This window comes from Rhinolophus sinicus, chromosome 1 (assembly GCF_057876585.1).
Source record: "Rhinolophus sinicus isolate RSI-liver-muscle chromosome 1, RSI-T2T, whole genome shotgun sequence".
Classification (NCBI taxonomy): Eukaryota; Metazoa; Chordata; class Mammalia; order Chiroptera; family Rhinolophidae; genus Rhinolophus; species Rhinolophus sinicus.
This window is the reverse complement of record NC_142501.1, coordinates 32,192,073-32,214,215: the sequence shown is the minus strand read 5'-3', so window position 1 is coordinate 32,214,215 and position 22,143 is coordinate 32,192,073. Positions and strand designations below refer to the sequence as shown.

Genomic DNA, 22,143 nt, shown 5'->3' with positions numbered 1-22,143 from the left:
AGTAGCACTGGTTGGGAGAGAAACAAGGTTGATGACATTCCTCTCCCTTTTGGGATTTCTCATTGTTTGCTCTCTGGCCCCATTTTGATGGTAGTAGTTCAGTCTTCTTTATTGATTGGGATGGGTAATGGACAACACGACAATGCCTGTGACAATGATTCAGTCAGTAACCGTGGGAGCCTATGAGTCAGGTAAAGACCAACACAACTTATCAGCACCTTCTCGAAATACATTGATAAATTTATCCTCCAAGTAAATAAGTGTGAAATGGCTTGTCATATTGAATAGAATGTGGCTTTGGAGCCAAATGGGCCTGGGTGGAAATCTCAACTCTACTTAACACATTTTTTGTGGGAAAGGAGTAAACTCGTCATATCGCCTCTAGTTGGAACCGGCAAAAATTTTGCAAAGTAAATAAATAGAGACCTCTTTTTAAACTAAAACACTGAAAGTTTCATAGAAAAATATCAAATAGATCGAAAGATATGAATATTTTACGGAAAGTCTAATTTTGGCGAGAAAATGTCAAAAAAGCCCCGTGTTACAACACGATTTGGCGGGAAAATGCCCGCTTACAAAGTGTTAACATAAGCTACCTGACCTTGATCAAGTCATTTATTCTCTATAAGCCTCAGTGTGATTATTTCTGAAAGGTTATAATAATGCCTCTTCTTGGAATTTATTACAGACAATCAGATCTATATTGCTGGCAGAGAACCTGGCACATAGTAGGCGATCAGTAAGTGGTAACTAGTATTGGTAGTTATTATATTGGAGTAGATTAATTTGGCAGGGATTATACAATCACAGGGCAATGCAAAGAGAAGATGAAAAGAATAGAAGAAGTGTTTTACAGTTTGTTAAAAGATCAACCAGCACCTGTTTCACATCCACTTTGGCCCCACCATCTGAAAGTTTGTATTCCCTGAAAACCAAAGAACCTTTCTGTGAATCTTTGCCTCTCCCAATGAGTTCTTATACAGTTCTATGTGTTTTTAAGGAATCAATTTTTATTATCAAATACAAATTTTTAAAAAATTGAAATTTTGATCTTAAGGTAGAGTATTTCAGCATTTAATAGAGAATTTTGTTGTTTTTATTGTTATTCATCAGTGATGTCAAACAGATCTGCAACACATTGTCTTTTGTTCCCTTTCCTGTGAAGTGGGTTGCCAATATTTTTCTAAAATATTCTTTCCAACATTAGTAATGGATAATGGAGCAACAGATAACAGCAATGCACAGAGAGCATCAGAGAAAATGTTTAAAGAAAACTTATATTAAAATTATTAAATAAAAAAGTTTTAGAATAAATGTTATCTAGGTATATGCAGCTATCCAAGACAGTTCCTTTTTCTCTTTCCTTCCCTCTTTTTCTTCCTCCCACCCCCACCCCTTCTCTGATTATATTAATATTACAAAGCACTCAGGCCTATTTTGGATTAAGTCCAAATGTCAGAGAATAATGCAGTTTCACCAAAGGTGGAAAGGACTCTACTTCTTTATAGCAAATTCTGCCTCCTTGACCTGCCCAAAGGAGAAAGAAAAATCCTTCTTTTTTATTCTATTCGGAAGTTTTAATCCTTAATTAGCAACATCATTTTGATTAAATAAGACTCTGGAGGATTAAGACTGGAGAGCAATCAGTTGTTCTGAAAGATAGCTCTGGAGAATTTATTGTACTGTGGTCTTAGTCATTCAGAGTTGTGTTTAATCAAAGTGACATTTCTCAGTGTTGATTACAAAGGAGACATTATATGAATGAAATATTTCCTTTGGGCAATGCAGGGGACTCCCAATGGGTTTGTGCTTTAGGACTTTGTAGAGGGGGCAGAGGAGAGAAGTGAAAATGAATTTCTACAGCTGTGAGGAGCCAGACCAAATTTAGGATAAACACATTTCGATTTGGTTACCTATTATTTCCTAACTTCATTAAAATCTTCAATAATAAGAACCATGCAGTATTTTTCAAACCTAAAGTGAAAGCACCTAGAAATGTGTATGAAGAATCAGGGTGTTATTCTTTAATGTGGAAAAGGATTATTTGAATGGTAAGCTCCTTAAAGGCTGAATCTGATTGCTTCCTCTTTTCTTAGGAAAATATTCAGTATAAACTGTAAACTGCATGAAAACTTCTATGAACAGCTGCTTGTAGCAGTTTATAGAAATGAATGGTAACTCTATTCCTGTCCATACTGCACGGGTTGGTGGCAAGACTGTAAGAGACCCCACTGTGCAGCCAGACAGCTGGCAGGATCCTGGCTCTGTCACCTAGCAGTTTTATGGTCTTCAGCAAGTGCCTTAACCTCTCAGAGCCTCAGTTCTTTCATCTACAAAATGGGAAGATCTTGGAGGGCTGTTGTATGGCCTATACATAAAGTATCTTAGCACATTACAGATACTCAAATTAGGATAGCTATTACTACTATTATTAAATGACAAATAAGTCATCAGTTAAAATTATTGTCTAAATTCTGGAAAAGATGGTACCTATTTAACAGGAGGCTATCTTTAAAATAGGCAGCCCAATCACTTATAATCTATTTCTTCAAGTGAAAAATGCCTCTAGAAATTACAAACTTGGCTAATATAAGGAATTTCAGTAGGGTCTTTAAAAAACAACATACCTCTTGAAGGCCGCATCCAGTTCTATTTTCAGCACAGATGTCAGATGTTCAGTTACAGGACCTTTAATGAGATGTGTCATTGTATCTACTTAGATAATTAGATAAAGCTCCCCAATGATCATGTGAAATGCTGTAGACTGGAAGTTTCAGGCATTGAAAGCACCACTTCAAAGTAGAGCTGCCAAATGTCGGTGAGAAAACCACTCCCAGCCAACATTACCATCTGGTACTGGATCTTCCTCAACGATGTACCTCATTGAAAGACTAAAGCTAAACTCCCAGAAATCAAGAGGTATAATAATCTGCCAACATTCTCACTCCATTAGCCAGATCAGAACCTGGCTCTTTCAGCATTTTCCAAAATCTGAGGTATACAATTAAGATTCACCACACTAGAGATCATCTAGGTAAATACACCTGTGCAGAATCTTTTCTGGAAGCCAAAATAAGGTGGATACTTAAAGTCTGTTCATGACCATAATTTTAAACTCTACCACAATTAACCTCAAACCTTTCTTCCACATTTCTCTACTTAATTCACCTGATAATTTACATCATATCTGCATATCATAGTCTGTTACTAACTAGTTACCAGAGTTAATTGTATATGATTTAAGCGTTGAATAGAATATTGGTAAAGTACTTGAAAAAGTCTGGAGACTTATTCCATTCCAGAAATTTTGACTATCTAGTACTCAATTGACCTTACAAGATATCTGTTTTATATTAAAATGTTCTGATTTTAATATTTATTTACTCAAATTGAATGTCTTTTATCTTAGTGAAATAGTTGAGATAAAAATTTATTATCCCACAGCATTTTTCCAAAAGCTGTTTTAATATTCACCTGAGCATTGATTGACAGTCTCACTCCCAACCTTTTAGTTCAGAATTTCCTGGGAACATTGCTAGGGAATGTATATTTTTAGCAACTGCTTCGGAATTTAGAAAACAGTTCCAGAGACAGAAAGAAAGGGGATTCCAAAAGTAATCTAGAGATTACCTTTGAAACAAATGGAACTAAATGATCATTGAAAATCTTTGATGACTCAGCAACTTTCCACCACACTTCAAAATCTACTTGATTAAGAAATTCTACATAATCTTTGAGGAAAGAAACAAAATATGAATCTACATGCATTCTGCAACAGTGAAGTTATAATTTATAAGGTACATTTCAGCCAACAAAATCAATGCAGTTCATGGATTAATCTTATTAATACTCATTAATACTCAAAATATCCTCTGAGTTGCATAACGAGGAACAGCTTTTAAATAGCCTTTTTTTAAAAATCACTAGGCCTTCCAAAATTCTATTTGCATGGGTTTGAGCCAAATTTAATAAATGCTTCCCATTCACCCTAATTGCAAGAGGCACCTCCTACTTCACCGCTGCCAAAATTGTAAGCCCTCAGGAAATACACTCAGAATTTCTCTCCAACATCTAAGTAGAAAACAAAGAATAATTAGGGTTAAGAAAAGACAAATTCCTTTTATTTCTTACTGCTCTTGCTGCCTCCTCTTTTTTCTTAAGCTCTGCTTGGTAGCTTTTAAGTTTGGTAGGTGAATGAGTAGGGACTTATTTTCATCAGTAAACATGAGCTGGCTCAAAGCTCTTCAACTCAGAAAGGAGAGAATGATATACATAAACACCAGTTGAAACTGGTACGTTGGCAAAAGAATGGGGGACAGAGAGAAAGGGAATGAGAGCAAGTTAAAAGTATAAGAAAGGCAGGGAGACCAAGAGAAGGAGAGCGAAACATTCTCCCAAATTTCTTAATTGAAAATATACCTTTTACTTTAATCATGCTGTCTATTCACCAAAATCAATGATCTTCTTTTATTAAACTGCCTTTTATTTAACAACATTATTGAAAAAAAATTATAGATAAAAAGTAAGAACTGTAAAATTTTCATTTGCTCCTTCTTTCTCCAAATTCATGGCTGCCAGAGTATTTTTTGAGGTACTTCAATGGGCCAGTGCTTACACTAAAAGAAGCAATGATTGATAACAGCCATTCACCCAAGTGTTTCACTAACTCTTCTAAACAGCTCAATTTTATCCCACTGAAGAGCTGCAAATCCCCTGATGAATTATCTAAGTCCTGTTCAATGCAGAATAAAACATTCACTCTGAACTCTTCAAATTGCCCACTAGTGCTATGAAGACCTGAAAGTTTGCCTCCTTTCTCTGATACTTTTCAGGTTAGGAAAGACCATTTTAAACCATTTCTCCTAAAATAAGTCTAAAACATGTCAAAATTGTTTGGACTAGGGAATGACAAAATATTTGAGTGAGTTTAAAAATTATAACTAAATAAATTAAGGTAAATATTTAAAATAAATAACATCAAAAATATTGCTGAGTTTTGCAACAACAGGTTTTTTTTTCCTTATTTGTATTCAACACCATAGAATCATGAAGACAAAAAAAAAATTTCCACTTATATATACTCCTAGTTATTTGCAGTTCCCAGTCTGTATTTAAAAGTAGACTAAAGAAACATAGTTTTACTGCTGCTTTCAATTTTCCTTAATCACTGGTATTTGTTTTGCTTTAGTGCTTTGCTCCCTGACTTTCTGTGTGAAAGGTGCTTTATATATTCAATTTGCTAGTGAGCTATGAGATGAAAGGAGTCTTAATGGTGAGCTTGAAGACTGTAGATTTTTATTTCTTTTATTTTTTTTTTACAATTGCTATACATGTAATTTCACCCTTAATTATCTATGGCTCCTCCTGTCTATGGATCAACAAAGACATGTATAAAACATGCCTGTACTGGTTAATTCTTTCAGAAAATTGCACAATCAAATATGTTGGGTGGCATTTATTCAAATACATTTAGTGCTTTATGTGAAATCTCTTCCTATCACTTGTTCCTATCAGTTATATGTATTTAGCCTATAATTCTTTGGTTTCTAGCTACCTTTCATAAGATTTAAGTCTTGGACTAATTGTAATTTTCCTTGACCCTCTTTAGAGAATTCAGTTTATATCACCGTGGGTGTAGTAAAGAGTCACACAGTGTCCTCCTGGATTTTCTCAGCAATACTTGACATTAAAAAAATAATTTTCTAAAGATGGAAGGAAATATAACCTTGCTTTCAGCTCCAGCTTCTCTCAGTTGCTACAGCCACAACTCAGATGTGCACTTTGCAACAGCGGGAAAGGAAGCCCCAAGGCTGAGCATAGGGACTCTATTCTGTTGTCCTAGAAAATTCTCACTTTGTACCTCACCTATGTTGTGATAAGTTTCTATTGGTGGATAGAGGTCTGACAATTAAGTTCGCGAACTGGTTGCAATGATGTTGCTATCCTTTTTGGCTATCAGAGGGATTATTCATTATGAATTTGTACCAACTGGACAAACAGCTAACCAAGTTTACTATTTGGAAGTGCTGAAAAGGCTGTGTGAAAAAGTTAGATGACCTGAACTTTTCGCCAACAATTCATGGCTCTTGCATCACGACAATGCACCAGCTCACACGGCACTGTCTGTGAGGGAGTTTTTAGCCATTAAACAAATAACTATATTGGCACACCCTCCCTATTCACCTGTTCTGGCCCCCAATGACTTATTTCTCTATCCCAAGATAAAGGAAATATTGAAAGGAAAACATTTTGATGACATTCAGGACATCAAGGGTAATATGACAACAGCTCTGATGGCCATTCCAGAAAAAAAGTTCCAAAATTGCTTTGAAGGGTAGACTAGACACTGGCGTCAGTGCATAGCCTGCCAAGGGGAGTACTTCGAAGGTGACCATACTGATATTCAGCAATGAGGTATGTAGCATTTTTTCTAGGATGAGGTTGTGAACGTAATTGTCCGACCTCATAGTAAATCAGTTTCCTCAGCATGGCCATGTTTGATATTTGATTACTTTCCTAGGTCAATTATTGAAAATTTGGGTTTTTTAAAAATGTTGTTGTTTGTTTGACTGACTGAATTTTTAAAAGAGGCACTATGTTATTAATCAATTAGTTATTTACTATCCATTTATTGTGGACCTAGAACTGTGCTAGGTCCCATGGAGCAAAGAAGTAGAGATAAAGAATAAGATGTTGCTGTCAGGGAGCTTGACAATTTGTAAATGACAAAATAAAACCGATAAAAGTGAAAATTGAAGAATGAATATTTGCTTTAGGAGTTCAGAGAAGAGAAATAAAATATTCAAGAGAGTACTAAATGAAGAAAAAGAGATTTGATAAGGGACTTTGAAAGTGAGAGAGGGCAAGCCAAGGAACATGAAAAGTCCCAGGGCCAAAAATAAGGAGGAATGTTTATAAGACAGTGAGACTTGTCTAACTGGACATGTCTCCTTCCCAAGTACATATCACATATCTATCTACTTCTCTCCCTTTCCTTTACTGCCACACTCGTCCAGTTCACACTTAGCTCTCATCCAGACTATTACAATAGCTGTGATGGGTTCTTACCAGGCCCTATCTAGAAGTCATGGAGCTGACACAATAATCTTTTATTTCTGCATTTAAAATCAGATCATTTCAGCCCCCTGTTCAATTCCCTTCGAATGGTTTCCCAACGTGCTATGAATAAAACTCAAATTCCCTGCTATGGACTTCAAGGACCTAAACAATCTGGGCCACACTGCACTGCTTGGCCCTCTCCTCTAACACTATCCCTGGCTCACTATGCTCCAACTGCACTGCACATTTTGTACCTGAAATCAAGAAGGGAGAAAAATGAAGAACAGTAACATTTGTTTGGCACTATACAGCCACAGTCTGTGTTCTTCTTTCAATCTTTACCCAAATCCTGTCCAGATGGTATGATCCCTATTTTAAAGATAAAGACCCAGAATTCCAGAGAGCCTAAAAATCACAGATCATGTAATCGAGCTGTGATTCAAACGTGTATCTTCTGACCATCATTCTAAAGAGAAAGGACAATATTCATAATTAATGATATAGAAAACATGGTAAGAGACATGAGTGAAAGGTACTTTCAAATGTTAAAGCCTGGATTAATGAGGAAATGGTGGTGTCATGAAATCTATAACTGGAAAGACCTGGAAAGCAGTATAAAAAGGACGCCTCGCCCAGTTAATCTATCCTTAGAGGCTGTACCAGAATGGCAGCTACTACTCATGGCTGTGTAAAAACAGAGCTGTAAGATTTTGAATCAGTCAGTTCAGTTCTCCAATGCTTAGATTTTTTCTCTGAAAAAGAGGAGGAACACTTTGTGACTTGGGTTAGGCAAAGATTTCTGAGATTCAACACTAAAAACATGACCTGTAAAAGACAAAAATGATAATTGGATTCCATAAAATTTAAGAATTTCTGCTCTTCAAAAGACACTGTTAAGGGAATAAAAACACAAGCCACAGACTGGGAGAAAATATTTGCAAATTACATATTTGATAAAGGACTTGTATCTAGAATATATAAAGAACTTTTAAAACTCAACAGTAAGAAAATAAACAACTCCATTTTTTAAAATGGGCAAAAGATTCAAACAGAAATTTCACTAGAGAAGACATACAGATGGCCAAAAGCACATGAAAAGATGCTTCGTATCATTAGTAATTAGGGAAATGCAAAAATAAAACAACGTATCTACTAAAATAGCTAAAATTAAAGACTGATCATACCAAATGTTGCCCAAGATGTGGAGAGATTAGAATTCTCATATACAGGTGGTGGTAATGTAAAATGTCAAAACTGCTGGAAAATCATTTGGAAATTTCTTAAGATGTTAAATACACATCTACTATATCACCCTGCCATTTCACTCCTAAGTTTTTACCCAACACAAATGGAAGTTTATGTCTATACAGAGACTTGTACATGAATGTTCATAACAGCATTATTTGTATTAGCCACAAGCTGAGAAAAATGTCCATCAACAGATAAATGGATAAACAAATTGTGGTGTGTTTATATAAAGGAATACTCCTTGGCAATAAAAAAGAATCAACTTCTGATAAACACAACATGGATCTCAAAATAACTATGCTAAGTGAAAGAAGCCAAATAAAAAGAATACACACTTGAAAATTACATTTAAAAAAAAAGTCTATCAATTGAAGCTTAATCTAAGTGACCGAAAAAAGATCAGTGGCTGGAGATGGGAAGGGGGTGTCAGGAAGGCGGGATTACCAAGGGCATAAAAAAACATTTTGGAGTAATGCTATGTACATTATCCTGAATGGGGTGATCATTCATGGGTGCACACATACTCAAAACTTATCAAATTGCACACTTTAAATACATGCAGTTAATTGTATGCCAGTTACTTCTCAACAAAGCTGCTTTAAAAAAGAAAAAAAGCAATAGCAATAAAGACAGTATGATATTGGCATAAGAATAGATTAGTGGAACAGAATAAAGAATCAGAAAAAAGAATCACATTTATATGGTCAATTGATTTTCAACAAAAATGCCCAAAAAATTCAATGGGAAAAGATCATCTTTTTAATAAATTATGCTGAAATAACTATATATCACATAGAAAAAAATTACCCATAACATCCTACTGAAAAATTAATTCAAAGTGGATTATTGACCTTACATAAAATTTAAACCATAAAACTGCTAAATAAATAAATAAATAAATGAATAAATAAATAAATAACTTGTTGACAATACCTGCCCCACTTCAAACACTATTGAAAAACTGCCCCTGCCCCACATCGGCTCCATAGTTTCAGCAGCAAACAGGAAACTGATATTTTACACACACACCCCCCTACACACATACACACTCTTAAGCAGAAGCAGGCAGGGACACTGCTACCACATCCTGAACAGTGTTGGGAGGGCCACCTGTGGAGCTGGTCTTCCATCCCCTGCCCAGCAAAAATAGATAGTGCTCTAACCCATCCTCCTGGGCACTGTCAGCTGGGCACAGCAGGGACCCAAGCCTCCACACCCAGTCAGCAAGTGGAATGAGGTGGGGAAAGGAGGCGGGTCTTTAATTTATTAACCATCTAATTCCATATTCTCATTTGCTCTCTCCTTCAGTTAAAAGATGTACAGGAAATGCCATAGTATGACCTCCAATGGGTCATACTCTTGACAGACCCATCCCCCTGAGTGTGGGAATAACTTGTGATCAGACTCTGCCCAACAGAATGTGGCAAGATGACAGGGTATCACCCACTGATTATGTTATGTTATATGGCAAAGGTAAAGGTATTTTACAATGTAATCAAGGTTTAATCAGTTACTTTTGAGTTAATCAAAGGGGAGATTATCCTGGTATCCTGGGTGGGCCTGATCTAATCGCTTTAAATTTTAGTGACAATATAAGTGTTCTAAAACTTAGATTTATTAGTGTTTGCATAACTGAAACATTTACCAAAACTCATAAAACTATATATTTTAATGGGTACATTTTATTATATTTAATTTTACTTCAATACCTTTTCTAAGTTACTATGAAGACACCCTCCTCTGCAACGGGATTCTAGCAGCAGGATTTAGACCCAATGAAAGGCTGGGAGGTAGAGCTTATTTTCCCAGAACTTGCACATCAGACTACTGAGATAGGTACTTATTTGTAATACACAAGGAGAAGACATGGAAAATTTTATTCAAATGACACTTATTTCTTTGATTTAATGCATGGTCTAGGCATAACCTGAGTATTCCTGAGTTTTCCCCTACTTTGAAAAGTGGAATAAATAAGAAGATTCATTTCCTTAACCGTTTAAACTTTCCAGGTTCATTAGCTGTATTCAGTTGTCTGTGGCTTCTTTAGCTCCACAACACAGAGTGGAGTCCTTGTGTAGAGACCACGTAGCCTGCCAAGCCTAAACTATTTACTGCCAGGCCCTGCACAGAAAATATTTGTCACCGTCTGCTTTAGGTAAAAGAGAACACACTCTCTCTACATCTTCTCTAAATAAGAATGAAACAAAGATAATGAAACTGGTAAAACATAGCTGGTAAGTATAAACTTTAGAAATCTAATAAACAATATTTGCAAAGTGTAGTTCAGCTCACATGCCACTATTTTATAACTTACATTTATGTAAAAGCATTAAAATTAGCAATCGTTATCTGAAATAACTCAATGGTATTTTTATTTTTGTCTCTCTGTGTACCTCAGGTTTTGTTGGATCATGAACCTAAATGCAACTGTTGTCTTTTTGGGAATAGCATACGTTCAGCACTCGGGGCCGTGGGCCCTGGTTTTACTTGTTCCTTTTATGTCTACACTTATGGCTCTGATAACTCTTCATATGATGCATTATAACCTGATTTATCAGCCTGAAAAATGTAAGTAAATCACACATTATGTTAATTTTTGGGGTTTTTTCTGGCTTTTTTGACACAGCTCCCTTCTCCTTGATTCCTTATAACTTCTCTTTCAACTCATAGAATTTGTAGATGCTGCTGGTTATTACACTTGGGAGCAACAGAGTCTGCAAGAATATCAATAATCTCTATCTTCTTTTAGTTTTCCCTTGTTAGAAAAAGTTTTAATAATGGAATATTTCACACATAAACAACAAGAGAAAAAAATCATATATGAAACCCATCTATCTATAGCTCTCAGCTTCAGCAATTAAGAACTTATCTCTACTCACTTTTTTCCATCCCCTCATGGTAATTTTGAAGCAAAAACTAAATATTATAGCATTTCATTTGTGTGTGTGTGTGTGTATTATGTTCATGTTATATGTTATATATATGTTTATATATATATACATATATATATATACATATATATACACTTTAAAACACATAATCACAATGTCATTACCTCACACGCACACACAGAATTTCTTAACATCATCAAATACTTGGTCACTGTTAAAATCTAATTGTTTCCATTAAAAAAAATTGTGTTTTGTTTTGTTTTATGCTTTATTCAAATCAAATCCAATAAGGCCCATATATTCCAAATGGGAGATGTATCTCTTAAATCATATATATTCCCCCTTCGTTTCTGTCTCTCTCTTTTCAATTTTTCATAGAGCGTTTGCAATAGTCTGGATTTTGCTGATTACATCCACCTGGTGTGATCCAACAGATTTTTCTCTTTATTTCCTGTAAATCATCTAACAGACCTAGGTACTTAATCAAATTCAGATTTTTTTGGCAGGGGGAATTCCTTCATAGATGATGGTATGTGCTTCAATCAAGAGGCATAATGTCTGATTACTCTGTTTTTGCAGTGTCAGCACCCACTGATGATTTTTGCCTAAATCCATGACTTTATTGGGAGCTGCAGGATGGTGATGTTCTATACTTCTTTCTCTCTTATTAGCTGAAATAATTCCTCAACAACTACTTAATTACACAGAGGTACAGATTATGTAAGAAAAAGAAATAAATATCTAATTATTTCCCTGTTTTTAGATTTTGGATTTAATACGTTGAGCTTCATTATCTTCCAAAGATGACCTATTAGTTTTCTTTAACTATTATTATTAATTCATGGACATAAGAATTTCAACGTGTTTCTGTCCACTCCAATTACTGATGCTCACAGTGTTCTGTCTTTGGGCCGTGATGTCCGCTCCACTTTAGTGCCTGCGTTCTTCAGACAAGCCTCTATTGTCCTTTGTTGCTCCCTGGCTTTCGGCTATGATAAGATAGTGTACGGTCATCATTTCCCTCCCTGAACTTTGAACCATCTCTTTCTCCAAAAATTGTGTTTCCTTTTTGTATATAAAGGAATGTAGAGACTACAATCTTAGCACTAGGGATGCTCACTGCTCCTGAGTCTATCACGGTTGCTAGTCTTTCAGTGCACAAAGCTAGAAAATGTTCTTTTTCTTCTTTCTAAGATAACATACATTTTGGATTGTACTAATATCCTAATCAAAACCAGTGCTACAGGATTTTTACTTAACCTTATCAAACTCAGATCTTTTTCTACTTCTTCCCATGCCAAAAATCCCAGTTCTCAATGACAGCAGTAGATTTGCATATTTGTTTCATTTCAAAAGACACACTCAGTAATCTTAAACTAACACTACCACCAACAACATGACTGTTGGAAAGAGTGTTAAGATTCTTCTTGCATTTTTTTTTTTTTTTAATGTCATAAACCCTGGGAATGTTCACTAAAATTATTATGGTTTAAAGTCACTTGGTATAGTTTCTCTCTGATTATACCACTAAATTTATGTGTATAATTAAGTGTATTAGTTCCATTTTTCTTTATACTTCCAGGTATTTTAAAATTTACAATTTGTTTTAAATCATGTAAAATTTATGTCCAAAACAAGGTCTATATATTCCTATATCCCCTCCTATTCCATTAGCTGTCAATTTACCTATTTTTAAAAATTAACATTCATTTTTTAATTTACAAAAGTATTAAAATTTTATATGTGTGTATGTGTCCTTGTGTATGTATATGTATTTCCCCCTTCTTATATAAGCAGTAGCATATTATTCACAGTTTTCTCACTCGCTTTTTTCAATTTAATATAACCTAGTGCTTGCTTCATAACTGTTTACAAAAATATGCCCCATTCCTTTTTATAGCTGCATAGTACTCCACTGTATGGTGAACCATTGTTTATTTTACCAGTCCTATGTTGATGCACATTTGGGTTGTTTCTTTACTTTTGCTGTTAAGTAGGTTCTAATGAATAGCTTGGTGTAAACCTCTCTTTACACTGTCCCCCAGCATATCTTTAGGCTAGATCCTACAAGTTTGCTAAATCAAAAAGTAAATCCATAGATAATTTTGCTACATATTGCCAAATTCCCTTCTACAGTCATTGGAACATGTTGTATGTTTTTCCCCAAATTGTGTAAGAATGATTATTCTCACATAGTCTCTCCAACACAGTACATCGTCAAACTTTTGATTTTTGCCAATTTGAGGGTGGGAAATGATATCTCACTTAAGTATTAATTGACATTTCTCTTATTATGAGACAAGTTGAACATCTTTTCATTGCTGTAGAGTAATTTGAGTTTTGTTTTGTTGTTTTTTCAGTGAACTACCTGTTCATATATCTAGTCCATTTTTTTCTATGGGATTGTGGACATTTTCCTTCAATTTTTAGAGAACCTCTCTGTCATCCCTGAATAACAAAAAAGAAGAAAATGTAAAGTATAAACTTTTATTGAAAGATCACTAACATTTTTTGGAGTGTGTAATTATCAAATAATTCTGTTTTTTATGAATATATATATGTATCTATACACACATATATATAATTTTTTAGATTCATATTTTCTAAATAACTATTTAGCATCCATTCATCTGTTTCCCAATCTCCTATTTGAAAATATATTCATCTGAATAAATATGATTTTTAGGTTATATAGATCTATGTAATTAACTCTGTGTATTGTCAGCCCTATTATAGTAGTCCATATGTTACATTTTTTAACATATGATAAGGTAACCTTTCTTTGGACATTTACAAACAAAACAAGACAAGTTTACTAGCTGCAAGTAAAATTATAATAGAAAATGTTCTCTGGTGGTTTACTTTACATAATACTTCATAAAATGAATATTTTGGAGTTATTTTTGTTTTTGTTTTGTTCTGTTTCTATTTCCAAGTTATAAGATCACCCAACTTGATGAAGTAAAACTCTGTCTTCCCTCTAGCAAAGTATATAATCTTTATTTTGGCTCCTTCCTCTCTGATGACTAAATTGGAAATTCCTCCAAGCTGTAATTCAAAGCCATAGGTGACCTTAAAGAAATGATTTTTTATATGCTACCTTTTATTTTAAGGTAACTTTTCAAATGTGGACCATGCATTCCATTATGTTTAGCTGTCAAGCACGGCCTTCATTTGCATTTTTTCCCACTGCTATAATTTTGAGAACTGGCAGGTGACCAAAGAAGAAAAAAATGTGCATCTACCATCTAGAGTGCAATGTAGGCTTTTTTATTATAATTAAGTAGCATAGATATTCATGATTAGATCAAGGTCAGAGGAGCAGAGCATCAGAGCCAAGGACTTAAAGGTACAAAGAATGGAAAATTGCTTTCTAAAGTTTTTTTTTTAAAATAGTAATGGTGACAGTCTTTAAGTTTTGCAATAAAAAATTTTAAATAGCTCATCTGTTTTATTTAAAAATGTACACACCTGGTGTGCTTGCACATTTAAACTGGAGCTTGAAGTCTCAGTTGCATTTTCATTCCAGTTTTTTTTTTTTTTCCCAACTTCCCATTTATGCTCCTGGTGCAGAAAAAGCAATTTGAGAATTTTAATGACAATGGATTCTTTTAAAGGCTGAGTCAACATGACACCCCAAATTATTTGTATAGAAGGCACAAATTTTCTATTAAGTTTAAAGGACTAATCCGAGGAGGTGGCGTGATGTATAGGTGTAGATGTTTTCAACAAGATATCCCTCCTAACATTCAGTGATAACTCTGCGGTTTGATGGGACAGGGAGATCACTGTACTGTTCCTTTCCTGCCATCTCCTAGCTTCTTGGCTTCCTCTCAGCCCAGCTGATCAAGTTAGGTTTATTACTTCTCCTTCCCTCTGACTTACAACCCATCTAGCACACTGTCCACTCTTCTTCCATCACCTGGGCGAAGTTTTCTCCTCTTAATTGATGCAAAGCCCTAGGATTCATTCCAGAGACCCTGGCTCTTCTCTTCCCACCCTCTTTCCTTAAGTAACCTCTAGTTCTACAGTTTTTAATGCCAATTATACACCAAGCACTCGATTTCATACTGTGTTTCCCCGAAAATAAGACCTAGCTGGACAATCAGCTCTAATGCATCTTTTGGAGCAAAAATTAACATAAGGCCCAGTCTTATTTTACTATAAGACCGGATCTTATGTAATATAATATAATGTAATGTAATGTAATACAATATAATATAATACCGGGTCTTATATTAATTTTTGCTCCAAAAGACGCATTAGATTGTCTAGCTAGGTCTTATTTTCGGGGAAGCACAGTAGTGACCTTTCTTCTCACCTTTAAACTCAGATATCCAACTTACTATTCAACGTTTTGACTTGGTTATCTAATACTGGTCTCAAACTTAACCTGACCAAAACTCAACTCTTGATTCTTCTAGTTGCAAACTGACCCCTTTCTTGACTTTCCATATCAATGTAAGTCAACAATAACCAGTTATTTAAGGGAAACAAAAGTAGTCATCCCCAATCTTCTCATTTCTTCAACCCCTCCCTACATCAGAAAATCCTACTAATTGTTCAAAAACAAGTCCCATCCTATTCACTTCTCTTCATTGCTACTATGTACAAGTCACCACTACTTGCCTGTCCCCCAGCTTCCTCTCTTGTTTCCTAGAATCCATTATCTATACAGCTATCAGAGCTCAGAGAATATTTTTTAAATTATACAGCATATGATATCTCTACTCTGTACAAAACTTAATGGTCTCCCATAACACTGAGGACAAAACCCAAGTTCCTTCTTTTGGCCTGTGAAGTCTGACCCCTGAACAACTCTTGAACAGCATCGCCTTCCAATCTTCTTCTCACTAACTGAGTTACTGTCCCATTGGCCTTTACTATTCCCGAACGTCTCCTAGCTCATTTCTACCTCATGACATGCCTGGCATATGCTTCCTCTGGATCTCTTTGCCTATTCAATCCTCAGTTCAAATTTCAACTTTTTAAGTCTCCTCTACACCAAACCCTACCATGGGCCTCTATTTTATCAGTCCATTTTGTTTTCATCGTTGAATTTGCCTAACAGTTTCTTGCTTGTTTAGTGTGACCCCCACCAGAAAGAAAACTCAGGGATTTGTAGGTCACGTTTATTGCCATATTCTCAAGAACTAGAAACATTTGTTTGGCATAAATTATGTGCACTCACAGTGCTAGCTAAAACTTTAGACCTCCTTCATGCTTATCCATTTCTTGTTCTTAACCATTTTGTTTTTGTTGCTTCATATCACCACATCAGATACAATTTTACTTGCTTAAATAAATTCATTTTTCAAAGTGTTTATTGGTTTGAAGCCAGTGATACTCAAAGCCTAATCCATGGAGCAGCTTTGGTCAATAAGCTGTTTATTACTGGTATGCAGTAAAATAAATACAGATGCTAAAAGAAAACATGTAAAAGTTCTTATGGAAAGTTATATTTTATATCCGTTGAATCTAATAATAAAAAAATCAGGACTTATATTTTATATGTCCTTGTTTCTTATTTTATTCTTTTGGTATTTCATTTTTATTGTATTTCACAAATATATTGACCATGATAGTTGAGAAATTAAAAAAAAAAAAAAGACTTGTCTTTTAACCCTGCTAGTTTAAGAGCATTCATCTAACCTTCAGAAATAATACGATAGTGATATTTAACTGTTTAATAAAATTGCAGGTATCAATTTATCACGTATAAGGACAGATCCAAATTTATCCTGCAACAAACAGTGATTTGTTTATACAAAAAAAAAGAAAAAGAATAATGAGTTTAAAACATGTCATATTCAATAAAATCCCTGAATTTGAAACATAGACAGAAAATTGAGGGGAATATCTTTAGAAATAGTATTTCATCCTGGAAATAGCTATCAGTTAATAATAAAGCCTTTTTGAAAGCATAGAGTAAGCTGGATCAATGCCAGTAATAACCTATATAGCGATGTTTTGCAAGAGTTGAGCAGAGAACAGGTTGATGAGCAACAGAGACAAGATAATAAGGAAATGTCAGAAAGTTAAGCCTCCTAGCCCAGACCTGTTCAAATTTGGTCTCTAGGCTGTTCATCAAGACATTCTCAGTTCTCATCTTACTAAAACCTTAAGTAAACTAATTGAAATAGCTAGGAAAGTCTCATAATAGAGCTGTTCTTCCTGCAATAATAAGGAGATGTTCCTATTACTTCTTTCCTAAGAGACACAAACCTTGGTCACTCATAGGTGTTTCTGTCCCCTGGGCCTTCTCAGTCCCTGGGCCTTTTATTTGTGTCTGGAAATAGTGACTAAAAAGAGGCAATAGTTACTATAGATATGAGCCCATCTCCTGTCAGCAATTATCCCAACATACTTCCACTTGACCTCTACACACTTCACAGAGGCCAACAAAAAGCCACTGCTGTAATCATTCTTGGTCACTACCAATTTGGGCTGGATTTGATTCAGTGACTTAGAGGTGAAAGGCTCCATATCCAATTACTAGACCCCCAGCTTCCTCAATTAATCAAAGAATGACATAATAGGTCTCTTATAACACTTAAAGAAAAGACCAGATCAAATCAATATAATCACTCTGTAACCATAAAAAGAAACATTAATAAATATTCTTTATTTCAATATAAAATAAAAAATTCTGTGCCATTTAAATGAACTTGGTTAGAATGCATTTCATCTAGAATTTTACAGGAAACTTGAACATGATCAAATCATGACCAAACTATACTTTGAGTTTCTTTAGAGAAACTCAAAGATTTTCACATTTATTTTACCATTTATCCTGAAACTATGGTTTAGTGTCTACGTAATTTGCGGAAGGATTATCTGGTCAAAGGGGTTCTATAAAAAAATTGTAACAATCATGATGGCACAACTGAACTGTTAACAAAACAGGGGTCTCTTATCGTCACTGTATCAGGGAGTTCTAATGGAATCAAAGAAAAGCTGGAATCTGAAAGATCATAAAATAAGCAACAATGACGTTGCAAATCATTAGCAGTAAGCGACTGCAAACATCTAAAGCAATAAAATGCTTCTGATGCTAAAGTGACAGCCACATAAACCGAGAGGAAACTACTGGAAAAGTCAAAAGCCAACGATTCCAATCTGAACTTTTAGTGACACTATCAACATGTATGAAGTTATTTGGAGAGTTCAAAGTTTACGTCTGAAATTCATGGATAAAGTCAAAGCAGAGAACACATTTCCCTTCATCCGCATGTCAAAATAAGAAACCACCCTCTACATGACAAGTAAAGTGAAGATTATTTATATAACATTTTATATTAAAAAACAGTACCAGTTCTTTGTGTCAAGGCTGTAAAGGAAAGTTCAGGTTGTCATATTCATTAATGAGTAAAAGTTAGAGACTTCTGAGAGATTCTATAATTTTTACTTTGGTGTTTTGTCTCCTTTCTTCCCTTTTTAACAGTTCCCCTTGATCTTACCTTTTTCATTTTTTTCTATCAGCTGTCAGGCACCACCTTGGGCTGGTCACCAGGAGGCCAGAACTCTTGTCAGAGCTTGTTCCTTTGAATTTAACCCCTTGGGTGCTAAAACATTCTCAGTCACTTTACTGCCCTTCATTCTTATAATTGTCATCTTCCTGATTGACATCTTGGAAAACTGAAGAGCAATTCCTTTACTAATACATAATATTTCCAATTACTTGCAGGTTGCACCCTCCTCACAACTTTTGGAGTGTTTGTTAATGCACTGAAAACATGCTGTCTGCAATATTGCCATCTTCGTGGAGATGTAACAAGCTGGTTAGACCATGCCAGGGTAAAAAATGGTGGCAACTACAGTGAGCTCCAAGTGGAAGACACCAAATCTTCCTTGACCCTTCTCCCTCTTTTTGTTTTTCAGCTCCTTTACAGAATGTGCATTATGCAGGTAAGGAAGGGTAATTAATACTATCCCCCAACAAAAATAAAATAATTGCATCTTAACATTATAAGTAAATACTTATTTTCATCCCAACAAAAGCTCTTCCCAAACATTTCATCAGGCAGTTATTCTATAAATGCTTCTAATCATTACAGGCTCTAATTTCAAGAGCTAAGTTGGGTCAGGCAGAGGCAAACCTCAGGAGAATCTGGGTAGGCTGTTTCTCCTGTAGAACTATGAATGTCTGTCAGTAGGTGCAGATAATACTTTAGAATGCATAGTTATAAGGCATAAAAGCAGCCCATGAAAATATGAGATCGATGAGCAATTACCCAACCTCTCTATAGCCAAAGGTTTTGCCTTCCTTCTTCATTAAGCCTTTAAAAACTGGTACTAACATGTAGCTAAATTGATTGATTTGAGGATCACCTCCACGGTACTCTTGAGTATAAGTACTAATGAGCAAGTGACTCTCTCCCCACCCACTCTTAGTTCCTTGGTGAATCATTCCCTATGCTGTAGAGAAATCAGAGAAAAAACACCAAGTCCAAAGTATGCTTTATAAATATATATGACTTAAAAAAAATTTTTAATGTGATAATGCTCAAAGACTAACTTACTTATTAAGAAATATAATTTCTTCATATGTTCTTCATATATCAAATGATTATAAAAGTCTTTGAAGAAATTTGGTATTATCCTCGTTGCTACCCCCCAATTTAGAGTTTAGATGGCTAACGAGTAAGTTGTATTGATATATCATAGAACAAAAGAGCTGAAAAGAAACTTAGAGGTTAATTTACTCACTACTTAATTTGTTGAAGAGGAGATGAGGCTCAGAAAAATTAAGTGATTTTAGAGGGTATGGGTAGATCACACAGTTAACAGTAGTGAAAGGAAAAGCAGAATCTGCCTTCTGATTCTAGTAGAATGCTTGCTTCTCTAAACCCGGGGTCAGCAAATCACAGCCCACAGGCCAAACCTAGCCCACTGCCTTTTTTTGTATGTCCTGCAAAGTAAGAAGGTTTTTACATTTTTATACAGTTGAAAAAAATCAAAAGAAAAACTATTTTGTGGCTCATGAAAATTATACGAAGTTCAAAATTTGGTGTCCATAAAGTTTTATTGGCACACAGCCACTCTTACTTGTTTGTCATACTGTATCTACTTATACATGAAAACAGAAGAACTGAGTAGTTACAATAGCATCCATACATGGAAATATTTTCTATCTGGCCCTTTACAGAAAAGTTTGCTGACCTTTGCTCTAAATAATGCAGGAAAGCTAGGCTGATTTAGCAGATTCAACCTTCCTCCTGACTCCACAATAATAGCTGGCACAAAAACATAAAAATATTACCCACAGATATAATTAACATCATAAAAACATCTTAGAATGAACAAATTAATAATGAGTACAAAATTACTAAGTGGTCCATAGCTAGCCTTGAATCTTCTATGCAAATAGCACGAATTACTGAGTCTTTGTCTTTATAATGCAGTGACATCTTATATTTCTTTTGACTGAGCCTTCTCTGAAAAATGTCATATATTTTTTAATTTGACATAAATTACAATAATTTCTGATAAACTGATTTTTATTCGTCTTACCATATCTAGATGCCCAATTTATTCCAAAGAACAAAAATTAATCCTTATCGATCACTTCTATATGTCCTAGCTTCCAAAAAATGACTTCACAGTATCTAATTTAATCTCTACAGTAAGTCTACATGGCTGAGATTATCATCCTAAAACTTAGTCTCAGAGATATTAAATGACTTGTACTTGCTGGCGATCACCCTGCTAATAATAGTATATGGCAGAGCAGCCATCCCAACTCAGGGCTGGCATCAATGCCCATACTTTGCAATTACCCACAATGCCTCTCTTGCAGCTGGATTAAAAAATCCTGATACAGACTACATAGATTCCAAAATTATATACACCTATGTTTGCCAGAAACTTTAAAGGAAATGGTTATAATGTACTTCTCAAGGGAGGCAAAGAAAACTTCCATTGGGATAGGCTGGAATTAAATTTTTGCCTCCAGATGAAATAATCACTGGTATAAAGGCAATCAAAGTACCAAGAATGAAATATCATAGAATTCCATATTTTAAATTTAATAGCCATTACTGACCTTCAGTTCCAAGACATACATTTAAAATATGTTGATATTAAGGCCAATGATGTTGCCATTTGACATTACTGGTCATTCAAAGGTGAAAATGAATCTCTATTGACAGCAATTATTTCTGAATACTCAGAGGCTTGTGTGAAATAAAAGTATTTAAAATTTTAAAAGGGGATGATTTCAGAACTTGAGGCAGAAGCAGAAATGATTTCAAGCTTTCAAGACACTGGAGCCTTTTCTTAGATTAGGCAATATATTAATATTGCTTCACTAAAGATTAATAGTACATTTGCCACATTATTAAGTTAACAGGTTTCTGTGTCTGTGATTCATGCCGATAATAACTTTATTCCTATTAACAATAATTCTCATTTGAAATCAGTAACAGAAACTTCCAAGTTGTGCTGGGAGCCTTTCAGTCTTATAGTAGTTCTGCTGCCAGCACTTTTTTGAAAAAACATTATTCATTCTCCTTTGACTGGGTGATACATGCTTAATTTTATTGAACTAGGGCAGAACTAGCTAATGTTCCCTTCACTAGCTCCATCTGTACCCAACCAAAACAATCCTAGTTTACAATGCCAAGAGTCAAATTAAAGATTGAAGATCAATTATTACCAAGACGTATTTTTTAGAGATAGGAAAAAACACCTCAGTGCAAATGTGGCTCATTCCTGGGTTTAAGCGGTTAACACAGCACTAGGCTCGCTTTACAATTGGTGGGCTCATCAACAGCTGTACTGACTTATGACTGCTTCTCCTATACCCTCTCAGATTGCACAATTGATGATACAGAAGGGGTTAGTGAAGGTTTCAAACAAGAAGTTATCCTCTGGATGTTTGAGCAAGGCTGCTCTTCCGGCATGGTGGGAAGGCAGGAATCCTAATGTGGTTAGTGCATGTACT

At 35.0% G+C, this 22,143-nt stretch overlaps 1 protein-coding gene across 1 annotated transcript in view; it reads left to right on the top strand.

Moving 5' to 3' along the window:
* The window catches only part of SLC15A5 (solute carrier family 15 member 5), a 69,864-nt gene that overhangs the window by 4,450 nt on the left and 43,271 nt on the right, over positions 1-22,143 (top strand). Inside the window, 2 exon segments of the mRNA XM_019744690.3 lie at positions 10,705-10,875; positions 18,886-19,106. Coding sequence (XP_019600249.3) covers positions 10,705-10,875; positions 18,886-19,106 — 392 coding nt within the window.